This window comes from Hoplias malabaricus, chromosome 4 (genome assembly GCF_029633855.1).
Source record: "Hoplias malabaricus isolate fHopMal1 chromosome 4, fHopMal1.hap1, whole genome shotgun sequence".
Taxonomy (NCBI): Eukaryota; Metazoa; Chordata; class Actinopteri; order Characiformes; family Erythrinidae; genus Hoplias; species Hoplias malabaricus.
In genome coordinates, this window is record NC_089803.1 from 8,755,149 (window position 1) to 8,775,477 (window position 20,329).

Here is a 20,329-nt window from a genome sequence, read left to right on the forward strand (position 1 = left end):
AGCATCTGACGTGAGGAATCAGGGAAAAAAAAGAATTTCATCTCTACACCACACGGGGTAGGAGATATAGGGAGCCACTATTGGGCTGAATATTTGTGCCTGAGTAGCGGGAGGGTTTACTACCAGTTGACCAAATGAAGAGACTTTAGGACCTACGGTTTGGGCTGCCCATCGCATTTTATTGCAGAAAAAGAAGAAAAAACACAAAAAAGGGGAAAAAACAGAACAAAAATAATAGGGCTTCAGCACTTGTAGTGCTTGGACATAGGGCTCAAGCACTTGCAGTGCTTGGACCCTTAAAGAAGAGGAAACAGACCAAAAACAATAGAGCTCCAGCACTTGCAGTGCTTGGACCCCTAATAGGAAATAGTATCTCGAAGGTATTCAGGGCTTTATACGTTAATAACAGAATTTAGCAATCAATGCGGAATTTAATAGGCAGCCAATGAAGTGATGATAGAACTGGACTGATATGTTCAAATTTTCTAGTTTTAATGAGGACCCTGGCTGCAGCATTTTGAACTAGTTGCAGTTTACTTAAATTTCTGCTTGTGCATCCTGACAGTAGTGCATTACAATAGTCAAGCCTTGAAGTGACAGAAGCATGCACTAATGTGTCTGCATCCTGCAGGGATAAGGCATTTGTTATCTTGCCAATGTTGCGAAGATGTAAAAGGGCTGTCCTAGTGATACTGCCTATGTGCTGATCAAATTATAAATCTGGGTCAATTACAACGCCAAGATTTTTTGCTGCTGAACCAGGTTTAACTGGAAGGTCAGCAAGATTTAAAATTAAATCTGATCATTTAGATTTGTGTAGTTATGGTTCTTGCCACCTTTGGACCCAAAAGCAGCACCTCTGTTTTGTTGCTGTTTAGATGGAGGAAGTTATGCAACATTTCCAGCCTTTCACGTCTTTTACACCGTCCTCTATTTTCTTTAATCTGTGTTTGTCATCAGGCTTGGCTGAAATATACAATTGCGTGTCGTCTGTGTAAAAGTGAAAGTTAATGTCATGGTTTCTTATAACTGTGCCTAGCGGTAACATGTATAATGTAAACAATAATGGTCCTAAAATAGAGCCTTGTGGTATTCCAAATTTTACTTTAGAATAATTTGAAGATAAATCATTTACTGTTACAAATTGATGACATTCTGTTAAGTAAGATTTTAATCATAATTGAGCTGTCCCTGTGACTCCAACCATGTTTTCTAACATTTCTAGGAGAATATTGTGGTCTATTGTATCAAAATCTGCGCTGAGAAAGCACCAACAGGGATATGTGGCCTTGATCAGAGGCTAGAAGAAGATAGTTTGTTATCATGACTAGAGCTGTCTCAGTGCTATGATGTGGCCTGAATCCAGATTGGAATTTTTCATATATATGATTCTTATGTAGATATGAACTAAGTTGTTGGGCCACAGCTTTTTCTAAGATCTTCGATAGAAATGGCAGATTTAGAAATAGGCCTGTAATTAGACAATGTGCTAGCATCAAGTTAATTTAGTTTCTTGATCAGGGGTTTAATAACTGCTAGTTTAAAAGCTTTGGGTACATAGCCCAGGATTTCTGGGAATTGCTTCAAGTGTGAAAGTTGTACAGTTTGTGGTGGTGATAATCTTCTCTAGTTCTAACTGCAGGAGTGGGTAAAAGGTTTCAAATCTTTCTTTTATGATTACATTAGCCACATCGGGTGGCAGCCAGATCAGATTTAATAGTGTGGATTGAGTTTGTTGTCTCAATTTTATCATTACAAACCGGATTCCAAAAAAGTTGGGACACTAAACAAATTGTGAATAAAAACTGAATGCAAATGATGTGGAGATGGCAAATTTCAATATTTTATTTGTAATAGAACATAGATGACAGATCAAAAGTTTTATCTGATTAAATGTAACATTTTAAAGGAAAAATATGTTGATTCAAAAATTCACAGTGTCAACAAATCCCCAAAAAGTTGGGACAAGTAGCAATAAGTGGTAAAATAGCAAAGACTTTTAAGTTATCATCATCAACCGTGCATAACATCATCAAAAGATTCAGAGAATCTGGAACAATTGCTGTGCATAAGGGTCAAGGCTGTAAAACTCCACTGGATGCTCGTGATCTCCGGGCCCTTAAACATCACTGCACCTCAAAAAGGAATGCCACTGTCAAGGAAATAACAGAACGGGCTCAGGAATACTTCCAGAAAGCATTGTCAGTGAACACAATCCACCGTGCCAGCTGAAACTCTACAGTGCAAAGAGAAAGCCATTTCTAAGCAAACTCCACAAGCTCAGACATTTGCACTAGGCCAGGGGTCTTTTAAAATGGAGTGTGGGAAAATGGAAGACTGTTCTGTGGTCAGATGAACCAAAATTTGAAGTTCTTAATGGAACACTGGGACGCCATGTCATCTGGACCAGAGAGGACAAGGATAACCCAAGTTGTTATCAACGCTCCGTTCAGAAGCCTGCATCACTGATGGTATGGGGTTGCATGAGTGCTTGTGGCATGGGCAGCTTGCATGTCTGGAAAGGCACCATTAATGCAGAGTACTATGTTCAGGTTCTAGAACAACATATGCTCCCATCTAGATGTCATCTCTTTCAGGGAAGACCCTGCATTTTTCAACAAGATAATGCCAGACCACATTCTGCAGCAATCACAACATCATGGCTACGTAGGAGAAGGATCCGGGTACTGAAATGGCCAGCCTGCAGTCCAGATCTTTCACCTATAGAGAACATTTGGCACATCATAAAGAGGAACATGTGACAAAGAAGGCCCAAGATGATTGAACAGTTAGAGGCCTGTATTGAGAAACTGGTCTTCTCTGTCCCCAGACGTCTGTTGAGTGTTGTAAGAAGAAGGGGGGATGCCACACAGTGGTAAAAAATGGCCTTGTCCCAACTTTATTGGGATTTGTTGACACCATGAAGTTTTGAATCAACATATTTTTCCTTTAAAATGTTACATTTACTCAGATTAAACTTTTGATCTGTCATCTATGTCAATATTTTTTTCGTAATAGAACATTTGCCATCTCCACATCATTGCATTCAGTTTTTATTCACAATTTGTTTAGTGTCCCAACTTTTTTGGAATCTGGTTTGTACGAAAGTCCATAAAGACTTTACTGTTGAGAGTTGCCGGAATTTGTTGTTCAGAACCTGCCTGATTTTTGTAATTCTGGAAAACACATTAAACAGTACTCTAGGATTATTTTTATTATTGGAGATCAGCAAGGCCAGATAAGCTGAGCGAGCTTTAGTGAAGGCATTCTATACTCTAAGGCTGTACTTCCAGGCAGAATGGAACACTTCCAGCTTGGTTGATCGCCATTTCTGCTCTAGTTTCCGTGATGTTTGATTTAAGGTATGGGTTTTATCATTGTACCATGGGGTGAGCTTTTTTTGTCTCATACTTTTTCTTTTAAGTGGTGCCACACCTTTTAAAGTAGATAGAAAGGTATTTTCTGAGTAGTCAGTTAGTACATCTAGCTCCATTGGGTCTGATGGAGTGGGAACTTGAGTTAATAGTTCTGGGAGGTTTTCTATAAATTGTAGCATGGTAGATGGTTTTATAATACACTTTGTAGAATAGCGAGGGGACGTACATATATTATGGCTAAGACGTAGTTCAAATGAAATTAGGTAATGGTCGGAGATTGCTGAGGTTTGCTGTATGATATTAATTTTGTCTTTGTTAAGACCAAGTGTCAAAACTAAATGTAGAGTGTGACTATGGTAGTATGTGTGCCCTGTTACAGTTTGAGTAATACCAATAGAGTATAGGATTGAAGTAAATGCCTTTTTTAGTGGGTCACCTGCCTTCTCAAAATGGATATTGAAATCTCCTTACAATTATAACTTTGTGATTGCACACATCTAGGTTTGTAGAGAAATTCTCTGAGAGTAAGGCCCTGGTGGTCTGTAAATGTTACATAATAAAAATGCGTCCTTTTTTGTGACCGGATTTGTAATAACGGTGGAGAGAACCTCAAAAGAAGTGAAGGTGTCACATTGTTTAAGACTGACGTCTGAGGTATTTTGGTAAATTACACATATTCCACCTCATTTGCCTGATAATCTTGGGCTATGCACATAATTATAGTCTAGAGTGGTGGCTCATTTAGTGCTGAATATTCATTTGGTCTAACCCTTGTTTCCATGAGACAGAAAATGTCAAATTTATGATAACTAATATCATTTACAATGGCTGCTTTGGAGTTTAGTGATCTTATATTGAGTAACTCAAATTTAAGTTCTGAGGTGTTGCTGCTATCATGTGTATGATTTAATATTGATTAGGTTGTTGAAACAGGCTGATTTTGTTTTTCTACTTCTACATTTAATTCAGGGGAAAGACACAGTCTCAGTACAGTAGAACCTAGGTGAAGCCTCAAGCCAGTTCGGAGATGGTCAGTTTAGCCTGTCTGTCTGTGGCCTGGTCCCGGCTCTGGATTGTCAGCAGCTTTTTACACTACTCTGCTAAAAGACTATTTGCTATGCTGCAAGAAAGTAAGGCAGCACCCTCCTGCATGTGTTGGATACCATCCCTACCTATAAAATCAGGCTTGCCCTAAAAAAAGTAACTGTCTTTGTCTATAAATTGTCTATAAAGCCCACTTCATTTTCAGAACTGTTTCGAAGACTTTGGCAGCTCTGAAACTCAGATTCTTCTGGCCTAAGGTGGCCTCAGACGTAAAGAGGTATGTCATGTCCTGCACAGTTTGCCAACTCACAAAGCCAAGCCAAAGGAAACCAGCTGGGCTTATCGTCCCTAGCCTTCCCCGGAGAATCTGGGAGTATGTGGAATAGCATGGCACTCCAAGGTTCTTAATTTTTTAGATTAATATTCTCTTATTGTTCAGTAACACTACCATGGTGTCTTGTACGTTCTCTTTTCATGTATGGAACGTTAGTAGCTATGAGACCTGGCTTTACAGGGTTGCTGCTGTGAATAAATAAGCCTTTTGGAGTATCTACCACCATGTCTGTGTGCTATCCATGTGTTTCCTGCTGCTCCCCACTGCAAAGTCGAGACCCCTATACATCACACTTCTCTCTGGGTAAAGAGTGTTACAACACACACACAGCTGCTGCTCTTGTTGGTTTTCTCTCTTACCTCACCTTCAACTCTTAAAACATTGTTGGAACAGGAATATGGATGTTTTTTTATAATCTGAGCACCAAACTTCTGTGTCTGATGCAAAAGCATGAAGGGAGCATCTAGCATGCCTAGCAGCCCCCCTTTAATGAGTGTCTTGGGGTTATTTTAGGAGATTTTATTGTAGTTGTGTAGTTATGAAGAATACATATCTGGGGTGCTTTGTGTTGTTTATTCTTGTGTGTGTTTGGACCTGTTTGAACATGGCATGTGGTGAGAAGCAGCTTCAACCTTCAACCAAATATGTTTTAGCACATTTTTAATTAAAAGCATAAACAACTATAGTGAAGTCTCATTATTCTAGAAACAAATCTAAATTAAATATATCTGCCAAGCACATTTCTATGTTTGGCACAATCTATAAAGTTCCTACTGTTTACACGTGTATCAGTGAAAGCACAAGGAAGTTGTCTTGTGTGAGTGAAAAAGACAGCATTTGTTAGCAGTAGATTTTAGCAGATGCAGTCATTGGACTGCGTTTTTACAAGACAGATATCACAATAAAACTCTAAAGAATATGTATTTTTTTTGAGGGATGAATGTGGCACAGAGACATTTGCTGAAAATGAGACACATTATTATTAATCAGCATAGACAGAAAACTGCACTACAGACTTCACCATAAAACCTTTCCTGAACCTCTTCCTTTCTGACCCAGTGCTGGTTTTGCTAGGGCTAAACTGTTTTTGTACCTATAAGCAATGTAATAGAAAATAGTTCAGTTTTATAAATGTTATCCTTAAGTCCTTTGTCAAATTAATGAAATAATCAAATTTTATATAAATGTAAAAAATTTAATTCAAATAGCTACAAAAATGTCAGTCTTTATTTTATATGTGGTGTCACATTACTTTTCCATATAATTCAAATAAACAGCTCCTGTTGGAAGTGTCAAATTTCATCAATGCTCTGACTGTGTCTTACCCTCTTTTTAGGGAGGAGGGGCATTATAGTCTAAAACTGCTTCAGTGAGGGCTCAGTTCTCTACACCTTGAAGAAGGTCAAATCTCTGCACGTAAGCTTCTCTCTGCAGCTTCATAACTTTTGTCACCTTTTAACATTACTCCATTCTCTAAATATTCAATCATTGATGTTTAGGACACCACCCATCACCAATCCACCTTTACATACAATGGCTGACAGCAAGGGCAAGTAAAACCATACCAATAATTTAATCTATTCTAATGTCATTTCTTAAGGTGTCTAATGCAGTTTAAGATTTGTTTTACGTTATGTTTCTTAATAACTAAATATATATATTGATCCATATTTTTTTTGTGAAAATCACAGAAATCGTGCCCATCACATGGGACCCTGGATTCATTGAGAGACTTCTCCCCTCGTCGCAGCAGATCTCTCTTCTCTTTCACCTCTCCTACTTGTGTTTGGCTAAATTCCCCAAACTGGAGCAGCTCCTCAGAATGCGAGCTGTGGAAACACAGCTTGTCTTTAAATCTTCTGAAGCGGTCATGCTGAAGGTACGTTACATCTTTTCAAATGTGTTTAAATTTTATTAAATCGGTTCCTGTAACACCAATTTACCTCATGACAGAGGTAAGCAGCATCATATGTGGTAACCTTTCAGTATATGTTAACACTGTAATAGTAACTAAAGGTCCAAATACTAAAGGTGCAGGACCCCAGTTGTTCTTGCTCAAATCATTAAGAACATCAGTCTTGTCACATGGATGTCAGTGAGGTTTCAGAAAAGTATTTTCACATTGCACTATTGAGCTATGGTTTGTAATAATCCCAATATTGGACCTTTGCACTGGTCCACAGCCAAGCAGATTTTTATCATGTATGTGAGAGGCTTCACAATGAATATTCATCATAAAATGTGATGGCATTCCTTTCCAGGAACTTTCTTCTGAAGTTTTTTAAATAGTAACTTGGCTTTGCTTTTCAAGCCCTCTGAATGTAACGAGGTTTTCGCATCTGGACAAATAAAAGCACTTCACTTCATATTCATGCTATATTTGTGATCAAAATAAAAAAAAAATATAAGAAACACAAGGCAATTCAAGAACACTGTAAAATATAATTAAAGCAAGTTTACAAAGACATAATATCCCAACTGAACTGATGTGAAATATTACTTTTGTTCATTTAAACTAAGTTTGTTTTGGACTGGTTAATTCAAATCAGTTCAGTTACGCTTCTTACCACATGATGCATTTTAAGTTGCACTTTTTAACTATCAGTTAAAAATTAAATAAAGTAACATTTACATATGTCATATTTTTCTTTCCACTGCAGTGTGTGGAGGGCAGCCAAAACTTAGTTTCTTCACTACTTCCCAAGCTGATCGATGCAATCAAGAATAATAAAACAACAGAAGCTATAAAAGCCTTAGAGGAAGCAAGACTCAGGATCTTGGAGATTATTCAAGATGTGGACAAGATGGTCCAAAGGTAATACAATTTCTCTTATATTAAAGATTTGAAATCTTTGGTCTGTAAGAAGTACATTTGAATTTTGTCAATTTTGTGTTTGTGATATTCAGACTTAAAACAGTATATTAATAAGAATTGGAATCTACATTTTCCCCCAAGAGTTTAAGATGAACAAACCAAATTTAAAATAAGCAAAAAGTGATTAAAATAACATTACTAATATATTAAATATATCGCTCGCATCGGTCAACTGCTAAACACAATCGGGGCTTCTAGTGATACACACATACTACCTCAGTATTGATCCTGCAGAATGTGTGTAAAATGATGTTGACTACATGATAAAACCTATATATCGCTCATAACATACACTGGACAGTGTTATTACAGCTTTGGTATTAAAACCGGCAAAAAAAGAATTGATGTCCAAAGCTACAAAGTGAGCTTATCTAGTTAAGTTAGCAGGTGCTACCACTGGTCGTCATTCATGAGTAACTCTCAAAAATATCATTCTAACTCTTTGTCATCAACAAAACCTGGGTTCCACCGACACTCTGGCCATTATAACACACAGCACTTACTACCAGAATTAATGCTAAATGCTAAAAAGTATGCTAATGTTAGCAGACACAAACCCTGGCTTACTGCTTACTAACTCTCAAAAACCCGATAACACTTTCGTAATAGAAAACTTATCAATAGCACCTGTTGAGGTTCGGACAATTAAGAAAGAATCTCTTTAGGGCGTAAATCCTACTCCTTAACCTAAGCGTGTGGATGCATGTATGATGCAAATGGAAATGGGGGAATGCGAGCTTACCACCAGGGGTCTCAGTCAATCCAAGCATGACCCTCTCAAGGGCGACCAGTAGTCGCTAGGCAGTCACATTAAGAAAGTTTTTGTTTTAAAAATATATAGATATAGAAAAACAGATCTGCATAACAAACAAAGGATAGGGAGTTTGGCGTACATCATCCAACACATCCCATTACAAGCATACCTGGACATCCATCATTCTGAGGCCTTTATGCTGCCCCAAACCACAGAAAGAAAGCTAGTGACCCCCAGTGGATGAAATGTGTATGTGAAGTATTTGCTGTCTACCTAAGTGCATTTTACACACTACTCCACAACACATGAACATAGTGATACTTAATATTCCAACTGGTGTCTTCATGTCTGTTTCAACTCTCTCTACTGAATAAGGTTGGTTCAATATTAACTTTTGAACAGCCGCTGTTTCTCTCTTTGTCCTCCTTTGTACAGCTTACAAAACAAGACACACTAAAGGGACTCACTAATAATTTTCAAGTCTTATTCCAATGACTAATGTTTAGGTATGAAACACTCAACAAGGATGTAGCTACAACAACAAGTGACATCATTACAGAAAAGAAAGAAACAGAAATTGCACTGCAGAGGCTCTCAGAGGAGCAGCAGGCAATAAAAGACTCTATAAAGAAACTTGAAGGGCAGCTGAATGACACCAATGCTGAGACTGAAGAGATCCAGAGGAAAATTGATGTCAAGAATAATCAGCTTCAGAGGGCAGTGAGAGATTTGGCAGCCGAAACTCAAAAAATGACCATTGTGGCTGTATTTGTGCCCTTCATTGGTCCTATAATTAAAGCAGCTACAGAATCAAAATTTGTTCCTGAGGCTACTGCCAATATCAGGAGACTTGAAGCAGAACTGAATGGTTTGCACAGTTTGAAGGCATCTGCAAAACAGAGAGCATGGAACCTGCAGGTACAGCTGATTGACAAGCGGATGAGTCTAGCCAAAATCCAAACTGACCTGGGTGAGTCTCTTTACATATGGATACATAAATATGTATTTGTTTATGTGGCCTTGTTACTTTATATGCTACATGCTGCAAGTAATATGAAAAAAAAGTTTTTAAGAGTAATTTCTGTATATGAGCTGCTGATCTGTCCATCCCCACACAACACTGGACTGTGCAAAATTTTAAGCACCTGAGATAATAAAAAATCTATTTAATTTGGATAGTAAACACTGGCTCAGAAAAATGGATAAATAACATTAAAATAAAATCTAATAAAATTAATGCAGTGCATTTTTATATATACAGTGATTTTCTGTATATGAATGTGTTTGTTTAACTTTTGCCACATCTCTCCTCATGGCAGTCCAGTATTATGTGGTCATCATCCAGTGCCGAGTTTCATTAACCAATGCTTCATTATGTTAAATCAGGTCTGCAGGTGATTTAAAAAAAATCCATATTATCAAGGAGTACATCTGGAAACAAACTTTGTTCTTCATACTAGCTCACAACACCATCCATTCTTCCATTGTCTACTGCTTATATGGGTCTGGGTTGTGGGGTCTCAGATTTGGAGGTGCCGATTCCTGCTCTGTTTAGATAGGGACTGGATAGCTCGTAGCTCACCCCATACTCCTGGAGCTCCCCCAAAGGGACATGGTCAAATGCCCTCTCTAGATCCACAAAGCACATGAGAATTGGTAGATTAAATTCCCATGCACCCTCCAGTCATGCCCCTCCAGGTCTCATTGTCATTGCCTATGTGAGCATTAAAATTAAAGTTCCCCATCAAGACAATGAAGTCGCCAGAATGAGTACTTTCCAGCACCCCATCTTGGGTTCCCAAGAAGGCTGGGTACACTAAACTACTATTCAGTGCACAAGCACAAACTACACAAAGGTGTATGGCAACTACCCTCTCATCCAGATAAACCCCATCACACACTGTCAGAAATTCTGTCACTGTGGTGGTACCCTCAAGGGGAACATATCTGTATCTTTAATTAGGGAATATAATTGTACCTTATATTATTATAATTGTAGATTTTAAAATTGTGTTGATTTCATATGCCCCGTTTCATCTCCAGGACATATATTATGTTTTTATATGAAACAGTTTTATAATGAAAGATTCATTCATTCATTATCTGTAACCGCTTATCCAAGTCAGGGTTGCGGTGGGTCCAGAGCCTACCTGGAATCATTGGGGGCAAGGCAGGAATACACCCTGGAGGGGGCGCCAGTCCTTCACAGGGCAACACAGACACACACACACAGACACTTTTTGAGTCGCCAATCCACTTATCAATGTGTGTTTTTGGACTGTGGGAGGAAATCGGAGCACCCGGAGGAAACCCACGCGGACACGGGGAGAATACACCAACTCCTCACAGACAGTCACCCGGAGCAGGAATCGAACCCACAACCTCCAGGCCTCTGGAGCTATGTGACTGCGACACTACCTGTTGCGCCACCGTGCTGGAGAAGAGAATGTAATGTACCTACCTCTCTGTATTTTTAGTGACCAACATTGTACTTTTACTGTACCTTTTTTCTGAAACTGTACTGGCACTGAGCCCGGGGTCTATGAGTAAGCCTACTCCTGCCCTATACCTCCAGTGTGAAAGAGCATCCGGCCTCTCTCAAGTAGATTGGTTCCAGAGCCCATGTTTTATGTTGAGGTGAACCCAACTATAAATATAGCCACAAGCGACCATTCCCGGGGTCCAAGCTGGTAGAAGGACAATGTGCTAGCATATGAGCTGTCCTGAGATAGTAGGGGCTTTTGGGGAAGTTTGTGTAGTGTTTGTAAGGTGTTCCATGCTGTCCTAGCATCTCTTTGGAGGTGTAGCATGAGATGGAGGAGTAGCGGATGACAGAAACAGTATAGAGCACAGAAGTCACTCTGGAGTTGAACCCTGGTTTTTCACCCTAATGTTCAGGACCCACAAACAGCAGATATGATGTGGAGTTGCTTGTACTCGAGTCATCAGTAGACACAAGACACTGTCTGCTGGCAGTGTTTGGTTGTGGACTATTCTCAGTCCAGCAGTGATGCTGAGGGATTTACAACTCCAACACTTGAGTCATACCTGCTGTATGGGTGTCCAGATCATTAAAGACCAGTGTGAAAGCGAGAAATCCTTTGCAGAGCAAGGGGTTAGCATATGACATGTCATCATACAGGAGCCACACTTTAGTATAGACTTTATAGAGCTTTTACGTATGATCCTTGGTGTTCTGGTGTCTCAGCAGAGCAGGATTTTAAGAGGGAGTGGTAGTGAATGAGTGGGTGAATTTCTGGTCTGTAGACAGGTGAACGTGTGGCTTGGGTTACAGAGACAGCACAGAGCACAGAACTGACTCTGGAGTTTCACCGTGGATTCTGACCCAATGTTCAGGACCCCCACAAAGCAGATATAATTTAGGTGGTGGATAATTCTCAGCACTGCAGTGACACTGACATTGTGGTGATAGGTCAGTGTGTGTAGCGCAGTTATGAGTGGATAAGACACAGCAGTGCTGCTGGAGATTTTAACACCTGTGTCAACTCACTGTCCACACTGGGATACACCAATTTTACTGGTCAAACTTATAGACATAAATTCAGAGACAGTTGCTCATACATTCTCAGCACTGTAGTGACACTGACATTGTGGTGATATGTCCGTGTGTATTGTCCTTTTATGAGTGGATCAGACAGAGCAGTGCTGCTTGAGACTTTAAAACCTGTGTCCACTCACTGTCCACACTGTTACACACACCTACTCTGCTGGTCCACATTATAGAAATGAAGGCAGAGGCAATAGCTTATACATTTTCAGCATAGCTGCTATGTAGGTGTCCTGACCATTGAAGAACATATGAAAAAGGGCAATGAAAGTATGCAGAGCAAGAAGTGGACCCTTCTCTCTCATTTTAGATCTACAAAGTTCTCCTGTGGACAGCGGAGCTGAAAACACTGAAAGTAAAATAAAGATGTGGTCATAATTTTATTGTTGATTTGTTCAGATCTGCTTTCAAATGTCTGTGTCCTCTGGCCCTCTCTGACTGGCAGGGGGAGGGGAGGGGGAGAGGTGAAAGTCTGTGTGTGGAGGAGAGGGAGGGGCTGAGGGGGGATTGTGCATAACGAGTCTGCAGGTGTAAATGAGATGTAACGGACAAATATTTGATCAAGAACTAGTCCTTGGACATATGTGGTATCATGAGAATCGTAAGAACCTGAACTTTAGTAATTATCAAAAAAATGTGGAACTTTCGTTACTGTGATTGCAGCCTCTGCTTAAATAGAGATGTGCAGCTTGCCTTTGAAACATCACATAAAAAACAGCTGTAACTCAAAAATGCTTTTGGCATATGTTACGAAAATGCACAAGGTCCTTTCCCGTGGTCTTCAGAATATATCTATCTCAACTTGCTGGTACTGCATCTCTAGGTGGCAGTGTAATCAATTAATAACCTGTGCAACCAGTTGCTGTCTAATTGTAGCGCCCCCTTTCTGTGCAATGTGGTCATATTTGGCACACTACTTCAGAGTAATGACGTACATATGTGTACCAAGTTTTGTTTGATTTGAGTGAAATTTGTTGTAGTTATAGCTCAAAGAGTGCATCGAGCCCCGCCCATGCATATTTGTTAAATAACTGCCACAAGAGCGTGTCAAAGGTTCTACATTTTTTTGATAATTATTTACCTACAGTCTATACAGACTTCAAAAATACCAGTTGTTTATTGCTAAGACAAATTTCCAGGGAGGAGTTCGAAAAGCTCCATTTTCACATACCTGACTATTGTGGATAAAGTATGAATTTTTTGACAATAGTTGTAATTGCAAAGTTGTAAGGCAATTTGCAGAGTATGAAATAAAGCAAACTGCTTGTAAATATCTTTATATTTCGCTGAGATATTCCATATTTGCATGTTGAAAAATTGGGAACAGACAAAAACAATAGGGCTCCAGCATTTGCAGTACCTCTTAACCCCTGACAACATACCTCCTTAACTCATGTAGGCACACAAACTCCTTCACCACGTTAAGCTCACAACAAATCTACTATTTTACAAAATATAATCTTTGTTAGATTTACTCTGTTACATTATTTGTTTTTGTACAAACTGTATTCCAAAAAAGTTGGGACACTAAACAAATTGTGAATAAAAACTGAATGCAATGATGTGGAGATGGCAAATGTCAATATTTTATTCGTAATAGAACATAGATGACAGATCAAAAGTGTAATCTGAGTAAATGTAACTGTAAATGTAATGTGCAGAAAGATAGTGCAGTGATACCAGAATGGTGCTACCCAGCGTAAAATAGCAAAGACTTTTAAGTTATCATCATCAATCGTGCATAACATCATCAAAAGATTCTGAGAATCTGGAACAATTGCTGTGCGTAAGGGTCAAGGCCGTAAAACTCTACTGGATGCTCATGATCTCCGGGCCCTTAAACATCACTGCACTTCAAACAGGAATGCTACTGTCAAGGAAATAACAGAATGGGCTCAGGAATTCCAGAAAGCATTGTCAGTGAACAAAATCCACCGTGCCATCCGCCGTTGCCAGCTGAAACTCTACAGTGCAAAGAGGAAGCCATTTCTAAGCAAGCTCCACAAGCTCAGACGTTTGCACAGGGCCAGGGGTCTTTTAAAATGGAGTGTGGCAAAATGGAAGACTGTTCTGTGGTCAGATGAGTCACGATTTGAAGTTCTTTATGGAACACTGGGACGCCATGTCATCTGGACCAGAGAGGACAAGGATAACCCAAGTTGTTATCAACGCTCCGTTCAGAAGCCTGCATCACTGATGGTATGGGTTTGCATGAGTGCTTGTGGCATGGGCAGCTTGCATGTCTGGAAAGGCACCATTAATGCAGAGAACTATGTTCAGGTTCTAGAACAACATATGCTCCCATCTAGACATCATCTCTTTCAGGGAAGACCCTGCATTCAACAAGATAATGCCAGACCACATTCTGCAGCAATCACAACATCATGGCTTCGTAGGAGAAGGATCCGGGTACTGAAATGGCCAGCCTGCAGTCCAGATCTTTCACCTATAGAGAACATTTGGTGCATTATAAAGAGGAAGGTGCGACAAAGAAGGCCCAAGATGATTGAACAGTTAGAGGCCTGTATTAGACATGAATGGGAGCATTCCTATTTCTAAACTTGAGAAACAGGTCTCCTCTGTCCCCAGACGTCTGTTCAGTGTTGTAAGAAGAAGGGGGGATGCCACACAGTGATCAAAAATGGCCTTATCACAACTTTTTTTGGGTTTGTTGATGCCATGAAATTTTGAAACAACATATTTTTCCCTTAAAATGATACATTCTCTCAGTTTAAACTTTTGATCTGTGATTTGTGTTCTATTCTGAATAAAATATTAGATGTTGGCACCTGCCTTGCGCCCAATGATTCCAGGTAGGCTCTGGACCCCCCGCAACCCTAAATTGGATAAGCGGTTACAGATAATGGATGGATGGATGGATGTTGGCACCTCCACATCATTGCATTAAGATTTTATTCACAATTTGTTTAGTGTCCCAACTTTTTTGAATCCTGTTTGTATTTGTATAATTTTTAAATTTATTCTAGTAAGATGTGCATAACGCTATACAAGCATGACAATTAATATATAATTTATCCATTACTGCAATAACAGTAGCATAAACATTTTTGATGTAGTGTATGATGATGGGGGTCACAGTTGTAGTTACACTGGAGGTACAGTGTGTACAATCTGATGGTCAGTGGATCTGCTGAAATAATCTGCTACACTGCTCCTGACCACCACAGGGACATACAAGTTAAAGGACAAAACCAATGAAAATCTTGTTTTTAACATTGTTAGCATGAGTGTTTGTGATGATTTAAGGTGAAAGTGTAGAATTACAGTATTACAGGGACATATATCTTGCTAATAGCTTCTACATTTGTAATTTTTACAAACTGAGATTTTAGGGGGCATCAATGACTGGAGTGGGACTTAGAAAGTAATCAGTTACACACCTCTCTCTACCTCTACATAGTAGAAGCTCAGTGCTCAATCATTTCCATTGGTTCCCGCGATCCAGAATGTCCAGTAATTGTTAAAGGTGTTTGGTTTCTCTCGAGTCTCTCATCTCTCACCTTTTACCATTTACCAACACTTAATCCATTTGAGGGCAGCACGGTGGCGCAGCAGGTAGTGTCGCAGTCACACAGCTCCAGGGACCTGGAGGTTGTGGGTTCGATTCCCGCTCCGGGTCTGTGAGGAGTTGGTGTGTTCTCCCCGTGTCCGTGTGGGTTTCCTACGGGTGCTCCGGTTTCCTCCCACAGTCCAAAAACACACATTGGTAGGTGGATTGGCGACTCAAAAGTGTCCGTAGGTGTGAGTGAATGTGTGTTTGTTTGTGTTGCCCTGTGAAGGACTGGCGCCCTTTGCGCCCAATGATTCCAGGTAGGCTCTAGATCCCCGCGAATAATCCATTTGCTTGTGCCCCCCCCCGCAGATCATTTGTGTGTTTGAATTTTGAGAATTCCTGGGAGAGCACGTTTAGGTATAATTCACTGGTCTGTCACACTTGAAAACAGTTTTAATCCCACCACAAGTCACAATGTTACAGCCACTACATTTTCAAGTGTGAAATGCAGAAAAACACAGATTATTAATTAATGCATCTATGTCAATTCCACTTTCACTAGGCATCATTCCCAAACCGACCTACCTTCAAGATGTCCAGATATACCTGAGTAAAAATCAGAAAGTCCTCACTGAGCTGAAAGCCTTCTGGAACAATGTGCACAGCTTGTTGGGTGTCATCAAAAATAAGACTTTTGTGGGTGAAGATCTCATCAATGAACCTGACCTTAAGGAAGAATTTCTGAAGTCAATGCATACATCCTCTGAGGTAAATTTAGTTGAACAATAAGGTTGTTTTTTGTTTTCTTTAAAATAGTCCAAAGACTTTTTTTGAAAACAAATATTTACCAGATTTGAATCTGATTCAAACAGCTTTATAAGTGATGGTGAAGTGGTAAACACTATCCCAGATGCAACTTTTTGGAATGTCCTTGTATGGCATATCTCCAGTAAACATGTCACACTGTGGATCAAGGAATGTTAAATTCCCACACAACTTTGGAAATGGAATGTCCAAATCATCCATCAGGCACAAGTAAAATAATGATAGAATTTTAAGATCCTTAAAACTTAAAACCATCCATAATAAGCAGTTGAATTGTTATGGATACCAAAGAGCTTCCATCAAAGGCTCATTCTTTGCAATCAAAGATGTGTTGTGGCTCAGCACTTCATGCCAAATTGGGTGGGAAAACTGTTAAACTGTTCAAAAACAGTTTAGTGTAAGATTCAATATATTTTTCCATCTGCTCTGAATAATGTATAAAACGATTGAGGCTATGCAGAGAAATCTCTGTCTGTTGCAGTGCCTTTGAGAACATGGCATGAGAAACGGTCATGCTGCCATGATTAGTATGGCCACATGGGCTTGGGAACACTTTGGAAAACCCTTTGCATTTAAATTACAATTCAAATTCCAGATGCTCAAAGATCACTATCTCAACAGGATGCTTTGGAACAAGGACTATGAAAATAATGGATGATGAATGTTTCAGAGCAATATCTGCACCATGTTGCAAGACTGTGAGGAAGAAAGAGGGTTTTTTAAAATGATTAAGACACATGCCACTTAATTTTAATGTAGTTTTTCTTTCTTCCAATGCATCAAAACACAAATACAGGGAATATTAGAATCGGATATATTTTGACTTTACGTCCCTATAAATTGATATTAGGTTTCTTCAAACCTAACAGGAAGATAACAGATGTAGTGTCACATAAACATCACCGTTCTGCTATAGTTTCTGATATAGTTTTTTTCTTTGTTTCTGCTTGGTGTATCACAGTCTAAACAAAACCAGTACAGCGTTTAAAGCAGCATTTTTAACTACAGTTTGTGTTAAGAATTTGTGTGATGGTTTTAGTGTGACATCTAATGGACTCAGTTGAATTTCAGGAAAAGGTGAAATCAATGCGGTTTTAGGACAATATATTAAATACTCAGAGGCCGGAAAAAAAACAGCCTAAGGGGCCGTACGTGGCCCGTGGGCCTTAGTTTGCCCACAACTGCTCCAGCAACTCTGGATGATATAAGAGCAAATATGTCTTGGCTCTTCTTGAGGTCTTCTGGTCTTGTTAGTGCTTTGTTGAAGTTGTAAATAAGTAAAGGTTCTTATTGACACCAGTTGTAATATAAAATCTTTTATAAATTTCGTGGATTTTAATGTATTTGAATTTTCCTTATTTGTTATTTTGAATTAATGGAGACTAAATATTTGTTTCACAGATTTGGGGCATGTTTGGAGTGTCTTGTAACAAATCTGTTAAGATATTCCAAAGTCAGGCTAAAGATGCCTACAAGTTCCTGGAGATCAACCCCACCTCCCTGTCCACGGAGGAATGGCAGAAACAATATGACCTTGTGAAAAATCAGCTTGAGAACCTTAAGGTCTCTGGCAATTTGGCAACCTCTGCTATTGAAAAGTGACAAAGCTAAGGCTAAATATTTTCCTTGTTCAAGCTTTAATAGAAACATTTTCCTGTATACTTAACTACTTAAAAATCACCATATTAATTAGATCTATGACCTGTATTTCTTTGTTTCCTTTCATTATTTTTTTTACTTTATATTCTGTGTGAATTTTTTGTCATTAGCATTAAACTTGAATTTTAAAAAATAGATCTTGTAACTTGCTGTATTTCAATAAAATATCCAAGGCATTTTTTGCTTTCCTTAGATTCTTGATTTTTTCCTTTGACCCCACCAGTGTCCACTCAATGACTAAGTGTGAAGTGTTGACTCTCATCTATATCTCTACCTTCTTATGACAGTAAATTATAATTTATTTAAGCTTCCATCATTGTTAAAATTACTAGTCAAGAGCATTAAATGTTCGGCTTAAACCAGTGTTGGTGAGTAATGAATACATGTAAAAGAATTACATACTCAGAATACAAATCATAAGTAACCATGCTCTGATTGATTAACATTGGAAAAAGGCAGTATTCAGAATACAGTACAGAATACATAGGTCAAAGTGTATTGTGACTGGACAGTGGGTAGGAGCACAGACTAAAACACAAACACTCCAGAGCAGAAAGAATAGAATAAACTGCTGTCAGTGACACCAGGGCTTACACTTAACATGTTATATTAATCTCTGCAGCACTGACGACACACACATTTATAACTGACTGAGTACAGTTAATATATTACAGATTAGTAAAATTAATAAATCGTACTAAACTACAGATGGGTCCAGTCATATAACATTTTCAGCTCTGATATTGACATCATTCACTTAATTGTGTCAGGAATCACGGATGGCGGACTGATGGAGGCGGACGCACACGCTAAAACACAGATACTTTATTAAAAAAAGACTATAAAAAAAACAAAGAGACTTTAGCAGAAAGGCAACACACAGGGAGCTAACAGAGACAGACAAAGGGAGCTAAGCAGGCTAAACTAAAATACAAAGAGCTGGGCAGACTAAACCTAAAACTGAGAACTATAGCAAACAGGAAAGACAGACAGACATATTTGACAGAGACCTAGACAGAGATACTTCACTAAGACCTAGAAAGATAAATAAACAAACACAGAAACTTAACGCAAAACATAAACATAGTGCTAAATAAGAAACTAAACACAGATAGCTAATGCTAAACATAAACACAGTGCTAAATAATAAACTAAACACAGATAGCTAACGCTAAACATAAACACAGTGCTAAATAAGAAACTAAACACAGATAGCTAACGCTAAACATAAACACAGTGCTAAATAAGAAACTAAACACAGATAGCTAACGCTAAACATAAACACAGTACTAAATAAGAAACTAAACACAGAGGGCTAGAGCAAACAGACAGACAGACTGGTTTGAGCTAGGTCACATGACGTGTGTGTTTGTGTTTTTCTGTCTGGCAATCCAATAGAGGAGTCTGAGTTGCCGGTTGCCAGGAAAAAAAGTGCTTGTCTGTCTGCATTGTGCCAAGTGTAAAGTTTGGTGGAGGTGGGTTTAGTTGCAGTGAAAGGAACTCTTAATACTTCAGCACACCAAGACATTTTGGATAACTTCATGCTCCCAAACTTGTGGGACCAGTTTGGGACGGCCCCTTTTTGTTCCAGCATGACTGGGCACCAGTGCATAAAGCAAGGTCCATAAAAACATGGATGAGTGAGTTTGAAGTGGAGGAATTTCACTGGCCCTGCACAGAGTCCTGACCTCAACCCGTTAGACCACCTTTGGGATGAATCAGAGCAGAGACTGTGAGCCAGGCCTCGTCCAACATCAATGTCTGACATCACAAATGTGCCTCTGGAAGAATGGCCAAAAATCCCCATAAACACACCCCTAAACCTTGTGGAAAGCCTGCCCAGAAAAGTTGAAGCTGTTATACCTGCAAAGGAAGGGCCGACATATTAAATTCTATGTATTAAGAATCAGTTGTCACTCAAATACGTATGTGTGTGAAGGCTGATGAACAAATACTTTCTGCAATATAGTGTATGTTTTTGTTGCCATTTTGTCTTAAGCTGTATATTCTACTGTTATGATGCACACTACCACATCCCGTGTTAATACTCACAGTATTATCTGTATCTGTTTCTCCCTGAGCACAGTTTACATCACTCCCTCATGTCTGTGACCCTCAGTAAACTCCTGATCTAACTCTGGTCTGAAGTGGTGTTCTGACCCACACCGGACTCAACACAGAGTAAATGACCTCCCAGTGCTAACAGTACTACACCAGTACACTGTACACTACACTGTATTATACTAATATAACACTACAGTGGACTTACAGTGACCTACAGTGAAGACAGAGGCTCACTGAGCGTTCACACTGACCCCACAGTCAGAGAAGAGCGTGGTTTGGACGCTGTATAAAATACCACTCAATCTCCCCCCTTCA

General features: G+C 39.2%; 1 protein-coding gene across 1 annotated transcript; it reads left to right on the forward strand.

The window, feature by feature from the left end:
- Positions 1–6,554: 6,554 nt before the first annotated feature.
- Positions 6,555–17,989, forward strand: LOC136694120 (paramyosin-like). Its single transcript, XM_066667506.1, has 5 exons — positions 6,555–6,634; positions 7,416–7,570; positions 8,891–9,354; positions 16,029–16,234; positions 17,693–17,989. The coding sequence occupies exons 1-5, from the start codon at positions 6,578–6,580 to the stop codon at positions 17,891–17,893; spliced, it is 1,083 nt and encodes a 360-aa protein (XP_066523603.1). The 5' UTR covers positions 6,555–6,577; the 3' UTR covers positions 17,894–17,989.
- Positions 17,990–20,329: the final 2,340 nt, after the last annotated feature.

Coding starts and splice junctions, on each gene's coding strand:
- LOC136694120 (XM_066667506.1), top strand. CDS start 6,578: ATGCGAGCTGTGGAAACACAGCTTGTCTTTAAATCTTCTGAAGCGGTC. Junction 7,571..8,890: donor GTGGACAAGATGGTCCAAAG/GTAATACAATTT, acceptor ACTAATGTTTAG/GTATGAAACACTCAACAAGG. Junction 9,355..16,028: donor CAAAATCCAAACTGACCTGG/GTGAGTCTCTTT, acceptor CACTTTCACTAG/GCATCATTCCCAAACCGACC.